We start from the raw sequence: 16,138 nt of genomic DNA, 5'->3' as shown, positions 1-16,138 counted from the left end.
ACAAAGGTTTTATTTTGCAGTAGTAACATCCAATAACACAGTCTCTTGTGGGAACAGAGGGCACGGGTGAAGAACTCAGGCACCTTGAACTGCAGGTCTAGCAAAGTCTCCAATTCCACCCAGAGAGTAGCCACTCTCAGCTGGGTACCTTAAGGCTGAACAGATCTCTAGCCAGAGATCATGGCAGTCAGCAATTGACTCAAAACTTGAAAACAGTCCTGTGAACGTGGACGAGTTGTAACTAAAGGTGAACAGGAACCTTTTCCTCAGTACCTGGAACGTTTCCCGTCTCCTCAATGGTACTGGAAAAGCGTGAATTCGTCAATGTCCTTCCCAACTCAGTAACCAGGCACTTCCCAGGATGCCACTTGCCGGCCCTCCGCCGAAGAGTCCTCCCCCGGGCCACTTCCATGAGCTGTGGTGCCTCTCCAAGCCGAGAGCACACCTGGACACCTTGAATCCTCCCTCAGTTACTGCGTCTCGGACCAGCCGGGTCCAAGACTCGGGAACAGACGGATCCCTACCCCAGACCAGGCAGGTCTATCAGGGGCCTTAAACAGGAACATGTTGCGGGTGTCGAACACTCCGTGACCGGGACCCCTCACGGTGCTACCCCGGTCCTGGAACAAGAACAGACCACACGGGTCTCACAAACTCCTCTCCCTGAACATGTGACCCACACCTCTTAAGTACCCCTTCCCAGACTCCTCAGCGGGCCCTGGCACTCCCACTGATTGGTTCCAAGAAGGCTGATACTTAAACATCCAACCAGGCCTGGCTCTGGCCTGTCATGTGCACCTCACCGTTCACATGACCAGGCAGAACTTCCAAACACAACCTCGCCAGACTGATGTTAAGGCCAACCTATGTAATTAACCATCAGAACCCCTAGTGTTCTGAGGAAAAAAATACATTTACATGCATATGACATTTTGTCCAAAATGTCTTCCGCTACATATATATTGCCAACAGTTTGCATAGCACTTTACAACATTAGGGCAGACAATTACAATACAATTCAATTCAGGAGGAATCAGAGGGTCCTGCTCGTTAGAGCTTTCAATCTAAAGCCCCATACACACTATTAGATTTTCTGCATATTTTTGTCTTCAGATTTACCAAAATCATATAGAATGAGGACCTTAAGAGTTTCAATTTGTATGCAAACAGGCAGGCCCTTGTATTACATGGTTTTGGTAAATCTGAAGACAAAAACTGCAGAAAATCTAATAGTGTGTATGGGGTCTAAGAGGGAGGGTTAAGTGATACAAAAGGTAATAACTGTAGGGGATGAGCTAAAGAAGAAAATGAATGTACAGTTGTTGGGTGGAGGCAGGATAGGCTTCTCTGAAAAGTTTTCAGGGATCCCCTAAAAGTGGATAGAGTTGCATATAGTCTTACAGATTGGTGTAGGGAATTCCAGAGGATGGGAGAGCTGTGGGAGAAGTCCTTGAGGCGAGCATGGGAGGAGGTGATGAGGGAGCTAGAGAGCAAGAGGTCTTGGGAGGAACGAAGAGGATGATTAGGTTGGTATTCTGAGACTAGGCTGGTGATGTAGCTGGGAGCAGATTTGTGGATGGCTTAGGAGTTATTGTTAGTATTTTGAATTGAATTGGTTGGGTAAGTGGCAGCCAATGGAAGGATTGGCAGAGAGGGGTAGCAGACGCTGAGTGGTTTGTAAGGTGAATGAGTCTGGCAGCAGCATTCATGATGGACTGAAGGGGGGATAGCCTATTTAAAGTTAAGCCAATGAGGAGGGAGTTGCCATAGGCAACTGCAACTTTTAGACAATTTAGAACCAAGTATTTTTTGTGGTGATAAATAATTTGTATGAAATCTGTTAATGAAAAGCAGTAAAATAGTTCCACAGCAGCCAGCAACAATAGACCCCCCCCCCCCACCAGCAACAACATATTCCTCCCAGCAACAATAGATTCCCTCCCAGTAACAACCCCCGTCCCCCCACTCAACAATAGATCCCCAGCACCCCTTGCCGTTACATACAGTATGTCCTGAAGGTGTCGGACCTGCACTCCCCGTGTTCCTGCTAAAAAAAAGACCTGGATGTAACTCCCTCAGTTAAAATCTCCCACTCCCAAAAAAAGTCTTAAAGCGGGAGTCCACCGGGACTCCGCGTTTTTTTTTTTTTTTTAAAAGCCAGCAGCTACAAATACTGCAGCTGCTGACTTTTAAAATAGTGACACTTACCTGTCCAGCGCGCCCGCGATGTCGGCACCCGAAGCCGATCGCTAGGTCGTCTGTCGGGTCCTGCCGCCGCCATCTTGGGTATGGGAATCAGGAAATGGAGCCTTTCGGCTTCATTTCCCGGTTCCCTACTGCGCATGCGCGAATTGCGCTGCGCAATAAGGACGCTCCCCGCTGCCTCTGGGAGCTGTGTGTTTCCCAGCAGGCAGCGGGGCACTTGCGGGAAGGGGCGGGCACTTGCGGAAAGGGGCGTAAGTTACGCCCCTTTCCGCAGAGAGCTGTCCCGGAAGTGGGTGCAGTTACCTGGATTATCCAGGTAACTGCACCCCCCTCCCCCCTGAAAGGTGCCGATTGTGGCACCGGAGGGGGGGAGGGTTCCGATGAGCGGAAGGTCCACTTTAGGGTGGACCTCCGCTTTAATGCAAAAAGCAAATGCCCATGGGACTTTTGAGGAGTCAAGCAAAGAAAAAGTGATAACGTTCCAAACGTATAGAAAAATGATTTTACATGTTTAGTTCTTACATTTCATATAAGGCAATAAAATGCAAACAGTAGAAAATATAAAGAAAATGTATTAATATACAATACACTGGATTTGACATAACAGCAGAAATGTATGACATAGATCATACACTCAGGGCTTTTTTTCTCAAAGAATAGGTGCAGAAACTCCCCCCTTCTGAGTCCCCTCCTCAACCTGTGAAACTGCCCTTTGGGGATGTTCTTCTTCCAGGTCAGATGATGGCAACTGTCAAAATGAAGGTAGGAGTTGCCACTTGTAGGTTTAGTGTGATTACTGGTGACAAAATCTTCTTGGTCGTGAGAAAGGACCAAATCTAAGAAGACTAGCTCGGTAGGGTCCAACGCATGAGTGAAGGACAACCCTAATTCATTGGTATTGCAATGGGCTACTAAGGAAGAGAACACGCCCGAGCCCCCACCCCAAATGAGCAGGACATCATCAATATATCTTCCATGGAAGACGATGTGCTCTGCAAAGGGGTTGTTGGCCCAGACATGCCTCTCCCAGTAACCCATAGCAAGATTGCCATAGACTGGGGCAAAATTTGCCCCCATAGCCGTGTCCTTACGTTGGAGATAAAATTGGTCCAAGAAAGTAAAATACCATATTTATCGGCGTATAACACGCACCAGCGTATAACACGCACACCGAGTTTAGGAGGGAAGTTTAAGGGAAAAAAAACTTACATTTAAATGCCCATCAATGCAGCCTTATCAGTGTCCATTATAGCCTTGCCAGTGCAGCCTTGTCCTCAGTGCAGCCTTGGCCCCAGTGCAGCCTTGGCCCCAGTGCCACCATGGATTGGCTGAATTTAAAATTGGCGCTGCTGAGACTCGCTGGAGCGGAGTGAATGCCAAGGAGATCGCGGGGACTGGGCGGAGCCAAGATACACATAGCCGAGTGTAGTCGGCTCTTCTCGGCTCTGACTTAAGCTGGTGGTTAGAGGGAACCAAAATGGGCTGTGGGCAGTAAGGTGTAACAGCCACCGTGAGATTGTGCAGACTGGGAAAGCTGAGCAGAGATGAGGGAACCAGGCGCACTGAGTGACTGAGTGCCCCTGCACCCAGTGGTCCCATCCTTGCAGGTACAGTCTGACCACAAGTCTGCAGGCAGTGGACTGCTATCCTCCTCACTGGGCCTCCATCCATTTCACATGGCTCAAGGTGCCCCTTACCATGTCAGACCAGCAAGCCTTTTGGATGACATTAACCCCTCTCCACCAGGATGTCACCAGTGGTATTGTTTACCTTACACATCATTATTATGATCACACACCTGCATGACTGTTTATTGCAGTATTTGAAGCTTTTACAGTTTCCTGCAGTTTTCGTTTATCTAGATCACTGTACAATAAACAAATTTTTTATTCAACTCATGCTTTCAAATGTACTTTCTGGATCAACCCATAGAGCCCTGCTTTGTAGTATTTTTTTCTGTTTATCCATTTTCCAGTGGTTAGCGGCCGCACTGGGTTCCAGTTCACTCAACCTTGTTGGTTTTTAACATCCTTATATATGACTGACAGTTTTTAGCAATAAATGAACTTGTTGTTGTTTTGTACTTAATACATCAAGAATATGATTGAATATGATTGGACAGACTGTCAAATGGAAAGCGCACCAAAAGAATGGTAAAGAGGCTAATTATGATGGCAACAAAAGATATGACCTCCTCTCAATAGTCCTACTGGAAAAGTCTGCAGCCGTCTGTGACTCATACCATAATGTGGAGAGTAGCTACATAAAAAAAAGTCCTCCTTACCCTATCAGAAAAAATACCCATTCCCCCCAAGAAAACTCCCTCCCACCCTGGTCTGACCCATCTTCCAAACAAAAATTTCCCCTGCAGCGGAAACAACACCTCAGTAGATACATCTCCCCTCTACTAAACAATTAAAAACCTCACTGTCCACTACATAAATCCCCATTTCTCAGCACAGAAATCCCCAATAGCCAGCACAGAAATCCCCTCCAGCACCAAGCTCCCCATCGCTCTACCATCCCCATACCAAGTACTCATCAAACCTCATGCAGAGTGAGGGAACCTTCTCTCTAGCTGTATAATATGACACGTCAAGGAGTCTAGGAGTTGCTGCTGCACTGCCATTTTGAAATGAGGTCTGGCAGGGAGTAGGGTACATTACTGCTATGTGGGAGTCCCTGCACAGAGGTGGGTTACATCATTACAATTATTACTCCTGCATAGCTGAGGCATATGCCCTCAGTGCCCAATGATTACATTTTGCCATGTGTTGCTACCATAGGCATGCACACGAGGTATCTGGGCACACCCTACTCACCCCGAGCTGTCTCCAGAGATCTGCTCTGAAATGTTGCATCCAGGCAGTGTGTAGCTCACGCTGCCTGTGAAACATTCAGCAGATTGTGAGGCGGGAGCCGCTCAGTGTGTGAAACTGTCAGCTAATGTAATGGCATGCAGAGAGAGAGAGACCAGCTGTCACAACTCAGCGGTTATGTCGGGGGTGGGTGGGGCCCAACAGCCCTCAAACACCAGCTAATGGGATGGGGTCTGGGTGGGCCGCTACACATATGTGGCCCCGCCCCCTTTCTTAAGCAGCCCAAACATTGGCTAGTGTTTGATAGCTGCTCGGTCCCACCCGACCCAAACATCACCACAGAGTTGCGACAGCTGATCTTCTCTCTGCAAATGGTTACATTAGCTGACTGTTTCACACAGTGAACGGCTCTCGCCTCATGATCTGCTGAATGTGAAACCCCCCCTCTCCTCTGTCAGTGTCCATGAGTGCTGCCTATCAGTGCCACTTATCAGTGCCATTGATGCCTATTAGTGCCACCTATCGGTGCCCATCAGTGCTGCCAATTATCAAGGAGATAAAAAAAATGCCACCTTGGTGTAAGTGGGAGTAAAATAAGCCCCATCGGTGTTGGGAGACATAAAATAAGCCCGATCATTGGTGTGGATAAAATAAACCCCAAATGCAGACTGTGGGAAAAATAAATGCCCCACTATATGTCACTGTAAGTTTTCCGGGCGACTTATCAGGCCTGCCACTCATAGCCCCCCACAATACAATGGACATTTCCCTTCATAGTTCCACATGACTTTGGACTCTCCCCCTTCACAGTCCCACATTACCCTCCCGCCCCCCCCCCCCCCAGGTACCTGTACCCCCTCTCTTCATAGCTTCATATTACATTGCATCTCTTCTTCTAATAGTGCCTATGTTACACTACACCTCCTCTCCTCATATCCTCCGCATTAAAGGCATACTAAGTCCTACATTGCACTGTACCCCAGATAGTCCACCCTGACATACACTGTCTGGGGGCTTTATTTACTAAAGGTGAATCCACTTTGCACTACAAGTGCACTTGGAAGTACAGTCGCTGTGACTCTGAGGGGTACACGCAAGGAAAATAAAAAAACAGCATTTTTTCTTGTACATGATTGGATAATAAAATCAGCAGAGCTTGCCCTTATTTCAAATCTTCCCCTCAGATCTAAAGCAACTGCACTGCCAAGTGCACTTGTAATGAAAAGTGGATTTTCCTTTAGTAAATCAACCCCATTGTGTGCTAAAAGGTGTCCCTCTTTAGCATTTGAGAAAGTTGGGAGGAATGGCGATTGTACAGATATTGTACAATCAGATTGCACAGATTATGGCCAGTTTTAGGCTGCACTCACACTTTTGCACAGTGTTCCCACTAGCAACTTTGGTTGAGCAATTCTCACATGATTTTGTGTGTTATGTAGGGCTGCCCTATGTGCACTTGTTACCCAAAAACAAGCTTCTGATACGGTAATTGCGGAAGAATTACATCTCTTTTGGGGTACCATTGAAGGATAACTACTTTCCGACAGAAAGACGACCATAGCAATGTTGTTGAGTTCTGGGAGGGCGTCTAGTGACATCCTTCCAAAAGCCTGACCCCTGCTTTGCACCTTTGATGTACTTTGTGATTGCTGTGTCCTTCAGATCGCAGATCAAGGTAAAAGGCCAAACACAGCAGCCTTTTACCATGTGGTTATGTGTGTCCTATCACAGCTGATCACATGTAAACAAATGCCTGGTTATCATCTATTTCCTTTCCTCAGTGCTGTCACCGTGTGAGGAAGGGAAAGCCAATAACAGTCTTTCCTCCTGTGACAGCAGACATTTACACTGATAAGCCCCATCAGTGTCAATCATTGTCCATCAGTTCAGTATATCAGTGCCTATCAGTGCAGCCTCGTCAGTGCTCCTTCATCGGTGCTTATCGTTGCCCATCATTGCCACCTCATCAGTGCTTATCAGTGAAGCCTCGTCAGTGCTCCTTCATCAGTGCTTATCGTTGCCCATCATTGCCATCTCATCAGTGCTTATCAGTAGCCATCAGTGCAGCCTCATCAGTGCCCATCAATGCCGCATCAGTGGCTATCAGTGCAGCCTCATCAGCCCATCAGTGCAGCCTCATCAGAGCAAATCAATGAAGAAGAAAAATTACTTATTTGTACAATTTCGTAACAGAAACTAAGAAAATTGTACATTTTTTAAATTTCAATTTCGGTCTTTTTTCGTTTAGCAAAAAAAAAAAAAACAATGGTGCTTAATCGCTTACTGACCGCCTCACGCAAATATACTTCCGCAGAAGAGCACATACAAGCAGATTAACGTACCTGTACGTTGTCCTTTAAGAGGTGGCTGGGGAGCGCATGCGTGCCCCCGGGAGCTCTGTGACTGTGATTGTGGGTCCAGCGGACCTGATGTCCACGGGGATACCCGCGATCATCTCACGGTGAGGAAGAATGGGGAGATGCTAATGTCAACAAGCATCTCCCAGTTCTGCCTAATGACACTGTCACTGATCACCGCTCCCTGTAATCGGGAGCAGAGATCAGTGATGTGTCACATAGAGCGCCCCCCACAGTTGGAATCAATCCTTAGGACACACTTAACCCCTACAGTGCCACCTAGTGGTTAACCCCTTCACTGCCAGGGACATTTTTAAAGTAATCAATGCAATTTTTTTTGCATTGATTGCTGTATTAATGCCAATGGTACCAAAAATGTGTCAAAATTGTCCGATGTGTCCGCCATAATGTTGCAGTCATGATAAAAATCGCAGATTGCCGCCATTATTAGTAAAAAAGAAAAATTATCAATAAAAATGCCATAAAACTATCCCCTATTTTGTAGACGCTATAACTTTTGCCCAAACCAATCAATAAACGATTATTGTGATTTTTTTTACCAAAAATATGTAGAAGAATACGTATCAGCTGAATCTGCGGAAAAAATGTTTTTTTTAAAAAAAATTTAGGTATATTTATTATAGCAAAAAGTAAAAAAGAATGCGTTTTTTTCAAAATTGATGCTATTTTTTTTTTTTATAGCACAAAAAAAAATAAAAACCACAGAGGTGATCAAATACCACCAAAAGAAAGCTCTATTTGTGGGGAAAAAAAGGACGTCAACTTTGTTTGGGAGCCATGTCGCATGACCACGCAATTGTCAGTTAAAGCGACGCAGTGCCGAATGGCAAAAAGTGCTCTGGTCAGGAAGGGGTAAATTCTTCCGGGGCTGAAGTGGTTAAATACCTCCAAAAGAAAGCTCTATATTTCTCAAAAAAATTATAACATTTTTTTATATAGGTACAGTTTTTCACGACCGCGTAATTGTCATTCACCGTGAGAGCTGAAAATGATCCCGGGCAGGGAGGAGGTGAAAGTGCCCTTTAGCCAAGAGGATAATGGGCACCCAAACACATGTCGGCCAGTGATTGCCTTACGATTTGGAATTATGGGCAGAATCTTGACGTTTCTAAGTCGCTAAGTGTGAATGGAGCCTGAGAGCGCATTGCTGATTCTCACTGAAGACGCTGGACTTATCAGCAGCTGATCACAGCCGCAGACTCTCCTCCCAGCCTGCAGAGGTCAGTGTGACGTCTATACACCACAGCCTTGAACCACGGTGTGTGCTGTCTGACATCTTGCTGGTCTGGTTGTGACAGTCGAGTTGTACTCCAGGTGAGGAGAGTGTGTCATGTTGAGGTGTATGGCGGAGTGGGTCACCGGCGCTTGTCCTTAGTTTATACCGTCACTGAGCTCTGGTAATCCTCCACATCGCAGCGCTCAGTGTGTTTAGTAGTGAAATGCTGACACTGCACTTTGCTGTAGTAGTGATGTCGGTGTGTACATGAATATGGGGCTGTGTGCCGGGTCACCCCTATATCCCGCTAGTTTGGTGACAGGTTTCCCGCCAATGAGCCGTTCACTCGGTCAGTACTATGTATGTCAGTCGTGGGTAACGGGAGTCAGACGTGATTTGACTACGGGGAGGGGAGGGGAGTGTCCCGGATTGGGCATAGACTCAGCACATATCACTGGGGCACAGCTTCATAGCTGCCAACTGTCCCTGATTTGAAGCAATGTCCCTCATTCCTCCTCATTTGTCCCTCATTTTGTTCTGATGTGTATATAAAATGCACTTTTTATCTTTCAAAAAGTGTTTTCCAGTGCTAAACCTTACATCCGATTTCTAAATCGCTGTATTTGTAAATTCCAAAAGCCAATATAAAGGAAGAGCAGTGGTAAAAAAAGCACTTGTGGGTTTAACCCTTTTTATTTTTTTTTTTTTTTTTTTTTTTTTTTTTTTTATATAATTCTAATTTTTAAGGGGGGTGTGGCCAGGGATGTGTACTATGCCTACATACTTTTGCTAATAGGTGTTCCTCATTCCCATTTTGGAAAGTTGGGAGGTATGCAGCTTTCCCTGATGGGATCATCTGACTAGGAGGTCTATGGTCACAGTGTAACATCAGCATTGCAATAAGAATACAATCAATCAGTGGCGGACCCTCCCTTAGGGGGCACCGGAGTGCCACCCCCCCCCTCTATCCACAATCGCTATTTTGACAGGTCACCGTCTTCCCCCATCTATGGTTGCCACCTCATCCCTTTAAACCTAAACGCATATTAATTACACAGGTTCTTTGGCTGCTTAAAGCGGGGTTCCACCCTAAAGTGGAACCCTCCCCCCCCCCCCTCCGGTGTCACAATTGGCACCTTTCAGGGGGGAGGGGGGTGCAGATACCTGTCAAAGACAGGTATTTACACCCACTTCCGGGCATAGACTCCCGTGGGAGTCTACGCCATTTCCTGTCCTGCAGTGCTGTCTGCTGGGACACACACGGGTCTCAGAGACAGTGCAGACAATTCCTATTGCGCTGCGCGACTATCGCATGCGCAGTAGGGAACCGGGAAGTGAAGCCGATTCGCTTCACTTCCTGATTCCCTCACCTAGAATGGTGGCGGCAGCAGCCGAGAGATCGATCGGCCTCGGCTGCCGGCATCGCTGGAACCCGGGACAGGTGAGTGTCCATTTATTAAAAGTCAGCAGCTGTAGTATTTATAGCTGCTGGCTTTTAATATTTTTTTTGTAGGGGAAATCCCTCTTTAAGGTGATAATTAAACTCACTTGGTGCCTTATCTGCATTTAATTAGCCTCAGAACCTGTGTAATTCAAAGGTGTTCGGGTTTAAAGTGATGAGGTGGCAACTCTACCCATATCATAGCTCCCAACTGTCCTTGATTTTGAGGGACTGTCCCTAATTTGGAACAAAGTCCCTCTTTCCTCCCTCATTTTGGTCTGATCTTTATGGTTGTATATAAAGTGCACCACTCATCTTTCATAAAGTGTTTCCCAGTGCTAAACCATTCATTCAATTTCTAAGTCACTAGATTTGTAAATTTCAAAAGCCAATACAAAGGAATAGTAATGATTTAAAAAAAAAAAAAAAAGATACCTGTGGGTTTAGCTAATCCTCTTTTCTTTTTTTGTTTGTTGCATAATTCTTCTTTAAAGGGGCATGGCACGAGTTGTGTCCTATGCCTGCATACTTTTGCTCATAGGTGCCCCTCGTTCCCATCTTAAAAAGTTAGGAGGTATGCCCTATTCATGCATCCGGCCCCTTTCAGAAGTTGATACTAAGGCTCCATGCACACTGGAGCTAAAAAAAGATGGACGCCAGATTGCTGGCAGAAAACGCTGGTTGAAAAACATGCTTTTAACAGCGTTTTGTACTAGCGTTTATTAGCGTTTATGGGCATTTTCAATAAAAATACACAGGGGACACTCAAAAAATCCCACAGTGCATTCCAGACTCCCACAATGCATTGAAAAAATAGAATGCCGAACACTAAGGCGTGTTTATGAGCATTTATAAGCGTTTATGAGCATTTATTGGCGTTTTTTGGCAGTGAAAAACGTCACTTTGAAAGCGAATTTCTGGCATTCAGAAAAAAGCCCATAAACTCCACTGCTCATTAAAGCTAAAAAAACTTCCATGTGTGCATGGACACATAGGCTAACAGAGTGGAGTTTATAATAAACTGCAGTTTCTGAGCTCCAGTGTGCATGGAGCCTGATACTTTAAATCAAGGATATGCAATTAGCGGACCTCCTAGCTGTTTCAGTAAAACAAAAAAGTGTGGCGCTTAGGTGGCAACAAACCACATGAACCAGTAAGGCACTAATTCAAGCAAAGAAAATTACATACACTTCAAAAAAAGAAAATATGTGTAAATTCCGCTGTATATCAAGAGATCTTACTCCCAGGTGGAAGAGTGCATGAACCTCATGCACACAAAAGGTTAAAGTAAATAAAATTAATTTAACATATACAGTCCATCAAGTGAACATCTAACAGTCCTTGAAATGTGTAATATCAATCCCAATTCCAAACTTGAAGTGACGTAAAAAAAGGTGAAATTCAACTTCTGATGTGTAGAATAATACCACCACCACTGTGATAAAGAAGGGGAGAGGAGGCTTACCAAATGACGTGGACTCAGAGGAAGGCTTACGCCTCTCGAGTCATATGGACCTGTAGGTTAGCAAACCAGATAATCATACATCTAGTGTGTAATCTCCCACAAGTCTTCAGGTCGTGAAATCACCCGTAGCGATCCTCCTATAGAGCTCATCCCACGAAAATAGGGGGCTCAGGTATCAAAGACCATGGAAGTAGAAAACTAGCATAGCGTGATACAGTTTTAACATCCAATTTATTAAAAAAATAATAAAATTACACTCACATTTGGTTCAATCGTAATAACATAGTCAGAAAGTAGCGATGTCTGTAAGGGGGTGCACCCGCCACATCTCAACTAAACAGTCATCCTCTGGGGAGCCCACCGTGAGAGGTGAGGATTGGGTCTGTCTGGTTTTACCACAGAACCCTGCAGCTGGATAAGGTGAGGGAAATTCCTAAGGAATTTTTCTAATTCTTGTGGGTTTTCTCCTTTTAAATGTTGTCATGCCTTAAGGCGTCACCGGGGTTTGTCAAATGCAGGTACCTGTTCCATGCTTGTCAGTCTCGCTCTGTGTCCATACAAGCTGCACCCTTCCCCCAGCCCAAGCCGCAGGTAAGACGTGAGAAGGGGGGGGGTCTTTTCTTTCAAATGTCCCCCACCTGGACAGAGGTACCCCTTCTTTCCAGGAAGCAGAAGGAACATGGGCTAGTCAGCACTATGCTGCGCCACTCCTGCTGCCACTGCCATTACGGCGGTTCTCCGTCCATCAAGCTTTCCTCCCCTCTTCCACCCCATCTCCCTCCACATGCAATCCAGTTGGATCGGAGTTCGCTGACGCGGGAAAGCAATCTTTTTTTTTTTTTTTTAAGGGGGGGGGGGGGCATAGCATGTCATTGGTGTGTATCAGACATTCGCTAACGCAGGGCTGTGTCTGCTATAAAGTGCACCTTTTCTCAGATGCATTCAGCTGATGGAGGGACACAGAGCAGATGGCATGTGAGTGTTGGTGACACAGGCATTCCCAGGGCACATTTGTTTAGCATCAGGCTGAACATTAATAACAGCGGCAGTTTTTGGACTATTTTCTCAGCAGTGGGTGCATTTTTGGTAGTACCTCTGCATTTGTGCTTTACACTATGACCAGAGGGAGAGGTACAAATACCTCAAAAGACAAAGGCACAAAGGGGTCACCCTCAGGCTTTAAGGACCCTCCCTCTGCAACACCAACCTCCGAGAGGCCTAGAGAGGCTGGTCAGAGTGAGCCTTCGGGGTCCTCAAGGGTTGCAATTGCTTCCGACATTTCAGCCCCTGTCTATATTACTGAGATTTTTTTCCTCAGCCATGATTGGAGTGGAGGAAAGATTAACGGCTTTAATCGTATCTTCAAAGAGTGGAAGAAAACGCATTATGTCCCCTTCTACTACCCTGGATCTTCAAACAGAGGAACAGTGGGAGAGGGAAGATGAATCCCCCTCAGGGGACCATGAAGAGACTGATGACTCCTCTTCTGAGGGTTCAAGTGGGGAAGGACCTTCTTCAGCTTCACAAGCTGAGAAATTGCTGGTGCATTCTCTTACTGAAATGGTCCCCTCCATATTTAAGCTACCCTTAACTGAGTCAGTTGAAAAGCCCACTTCTTGTTTGTGTTCACTAAAACCTCCTCACCCTTTGCGTGCCTTTCCTATACATTCATTGCTGGAGAAGCAATAAACATTTTTTTTCTACCCGGTAAAAAGTTTTCAACACTTAATTCTATGGAGGAAAAATTTATTAAGAGGTGGATTATTCCAGCAATTTACGTTGCTATATCTACCGTGAATAAAAGTTTGACTTGTCCTGCGGACAATGCGCAAATGCTTAGGGATCCAACTGATAAAAAAATTTCTCTGGCCGATGCCGATATTTAGAAATCATGGCGGCCGATAGCCGATATATGATGCCGATTTCTTTTGGGCCGATATGTTAGGCCAATTTTATTTTATTTATTTTTTTCCTTTTTTATTTATTTATTTATTTTTAATCCCCCTTGATCTAACACACCTTTCCCACTGGGCGTTTTTCAGGCGCTTTTGGGCTAAAAATAGCGCCTGTAAAGTGCCTGCAAAATGGCTCCCCTGCAGTCTGTGTGAAAGACGGAGTGCTTTCACACTGAGGCGATGCGCTGGCAGGATCTTAAAAAAAAGTCCTGCAAGCAGCACGTTTGGAGTGGTGTATACCGCTCCTCCACCACTCCTGCCCATTGATATGAATGGGCACCACTGCCGAAGTGCATGCAATGCGATTTGGCAGCAGTGCTTCATGGGCGCATTTAACCTCTTCCTTGGCTGCTAGCTGGGTTAGATGTGCCCCACTAGCAGCCAAATAGCACCGCTAAAATGATGGTAAAGAGCCGCTAAAACTTGCGTTTTACCATCAACGCCTGCCCGCTCCAGTGTGAAAGCAGCCTTCATAAGTGATACAGAAAATTTCTTACATTTAAACATTTATTAAACAAAACAAACCTCCAAACATTTATTAAACAAAACAAACCTCCAATCAGTTTACTTGTATGTATGATTTAGATTAAAAAAAAAACTATATATTAAATAAAAACAGGTAGTCAAAACTTTTGGACGAAAAAAAAAAATGGGCTAACTTTACTGTTTTTATTTTTTAAATAGTGTATTTTTTTCCCAAAAAAATGCATTTGAAAGACCTCTGTGCAAATGCCGTGTGACATAAAATATTGCAACAACCGCTATCTTATTCCCTAGGATCTCTGCTAAAAAAATATATATAATTTTTGGGGGGGTCTAAGTGATTTTCTGGCAGAAAATACAGGACTTTTACTTGTAAGCAACAAGTGTCAGAAAAGATTTAGTCTTTAAATGGTTAAACTGAGAACTCTACACACAGAGATGATTTCATTCATTCAAGTGTAAACATTGTATCTTTCTGTTCTTTTCTTGGCAGCCTGCCCAGAGAGGAGGAAGACGTTTCTATGACGACTCAGGCAACTTACACTGACTTCTATTACAGAAGTCATTTCAAAGTCCCGCTGAAGTTCTAAATCGGCTTTTTATCAGCACAATCGGCCGATGCCGATTAATTAAAAAACGGCAAATATCGGCCGATATATCAGTCGACCTCTAGTTGGTGCATATGCATAGAATCTTATGGTTGAAAAGTTGGTCAGCCAAAGTGCCATGCGAAAAGCTCCTGGCTGGTTTTCCTTTCCGCATTGAAAAACTGGGGATGATTTGGACGAGTATATGCAAAAGATATCAGGTGGGAAAAGTACCCTTTACCAGTTAAGAAAAAGAGTAAACGTCTCATTTTAAACAGGCTCTTTCTCCAGTGCCAGGGGCATCAGTCTCCAGGCAGTCGCGACGGCCTCCACCATCAGGTTCAAGAGGTAAACCTCAGGGTCAACCCCAGGGACAAAAGAAGTCCTGTGGGAGGAAACCTACAAGACAGAACGCTAAAGCCTCTTTATGAAGGGGCACCCCCGCTCATGGGGGGGAAGACTTCTGCAGTAATCAAAGGGTCTCGCAGGAGGAATTTCGAGACAGGTAGGTGGTCTCCGCAATAGCTCTAGGTTACAAACTAAAGTTCAGAGAATTACCATCTACACGTTTCCTCAGTTCAAATGTCCCCAAAGATCTAGAGAGAAAGAAGTCTCTTTCAAGCGTTAGACCGAGTTTTGTTGAAAAAAGTGATCATGGTGAACCTCAAGGAAGAGCATGGGTTGGGGTTTTATTCAAACCTTTTCACAGTGCCAAAACCAAATGGAGATGTCAGACCCATTCTAGAACTCAAAGATCTAAACTGCTTCCTGAAAATCCGCTCTTTTCGCATTGAATCAATCCGATCAGTAGTCTCCATCCTACAAGGAGGAGAACTTCTGGCATCCATTGACATCAAGGATGCATACCTGCATGTACCTATTTTCCCCACTCACCAGAAATATCTGCGTTTCAAAGTAGAAAAACGTAATTTTCAGTTTGTAGCCTTGCCTTTCGGTCTAGCTACTGCACCTCAGGTGTTTACAAAGCTTCTGGTTTTATTAAGGCCTATAGATATAATGATAATAGCATACCTAGACGACCTGCTCTTGATAGACTGATCGGTAGCCCGCTTGGACCAAAGCATGGCCACCACAGTCAACTACATGGAATACCTAGGTTGGGTGCTCAACCTAGAGAAATCTTCTTTAAGGCCAGTAAGATTAGAGTACTTGGCTCTGGTCATAGATATAGCATACAAGAAGGTGTTTTTACCCCATGCAAAGATCAGCACCATAAAGGAGCTGATTCGCCTTTGTATGAGGTTGTTGGGGAAGATGGTGGCTTCATTCAAAGCAGTTCCCTATGCTCAGTTTCATTCGAGACTGCTGCAAAACAGTAGCCTGTCTGCCTGGAAAAAGAAGGTCCAAGCTCTAGATGTTCTAATGCGTTTGTCGCCAAAAGTGCACCAGAGCCTCAGTTGGTGGAGGATATCCGAGAATCTGCAGAAGGGGAAATCCTTCTTACCAGTTACCTGGAAGGTGGTAACAACAAATGCCAGCCTTTTGGAGTGGGGAGCAGTCCTGGAAGAGGGTTTTGTCCAAGGAAAATGGTCCAGAACCAAAAGGACCTTGCCCATCAACATTCTAGT

At 45.2% G+C, this 16,138-nt stretch overlaps 1 protein-coding gene across 2 annotated transcripts in view; it reads left to right on the top strand.

Annotated features, from left to right (window-relative positions):
* Nucleotides 1-8,590: 8,590 nt before the first annotated feature.
* The window catches only part of ESD (esterase D), a 111,859-nt gene continuing 104,311 nt past the window's right edge, over nucleotides 8,591-16,138 (top strand). Inside the window, exon 1 of one of the 2 annotated variants that reach the window (XM_077483253.1) lies at nucleotides 8,591-8,716. Coding sequence is in view for 1 of the 2 variants with exons in the window: in XM_077483252.1 (XP_077339378.1) it covers nucleotides 14,645-14,770 (126 nt within the window). In the remaining variant the exon portion in view is untranslated. Of the gene's footprint in view, nucleotides 8,717-14,456; nucleotides 14,771-16,138 lie in introns of those variants that run through there. The other variant, XM_077483252.1, reaches the window with a different exon arrangement.

The sequence above is a fragment of the Lithobates pipiens genome, unplaced genomic scaffold (assembly GCF_037356315.1).
Source record: "Lithobates pipiens isolate NorthernLeopardFrog02 unplaced genomic scaffold, aLitPip1_a1.2 Scaffold_16, whole genome shotgun sequence".
NCBI lineage: Eukaryota > Metazoa > Chordata > Amphibia > Anura > Ranidae > Lithobates > Lithobates pipiens.
The sequence above is the reverse complement of the archived record's forward strand: the minus strand, read 5'-3'. Positions and strand labels throughout refer to the sequence as shown.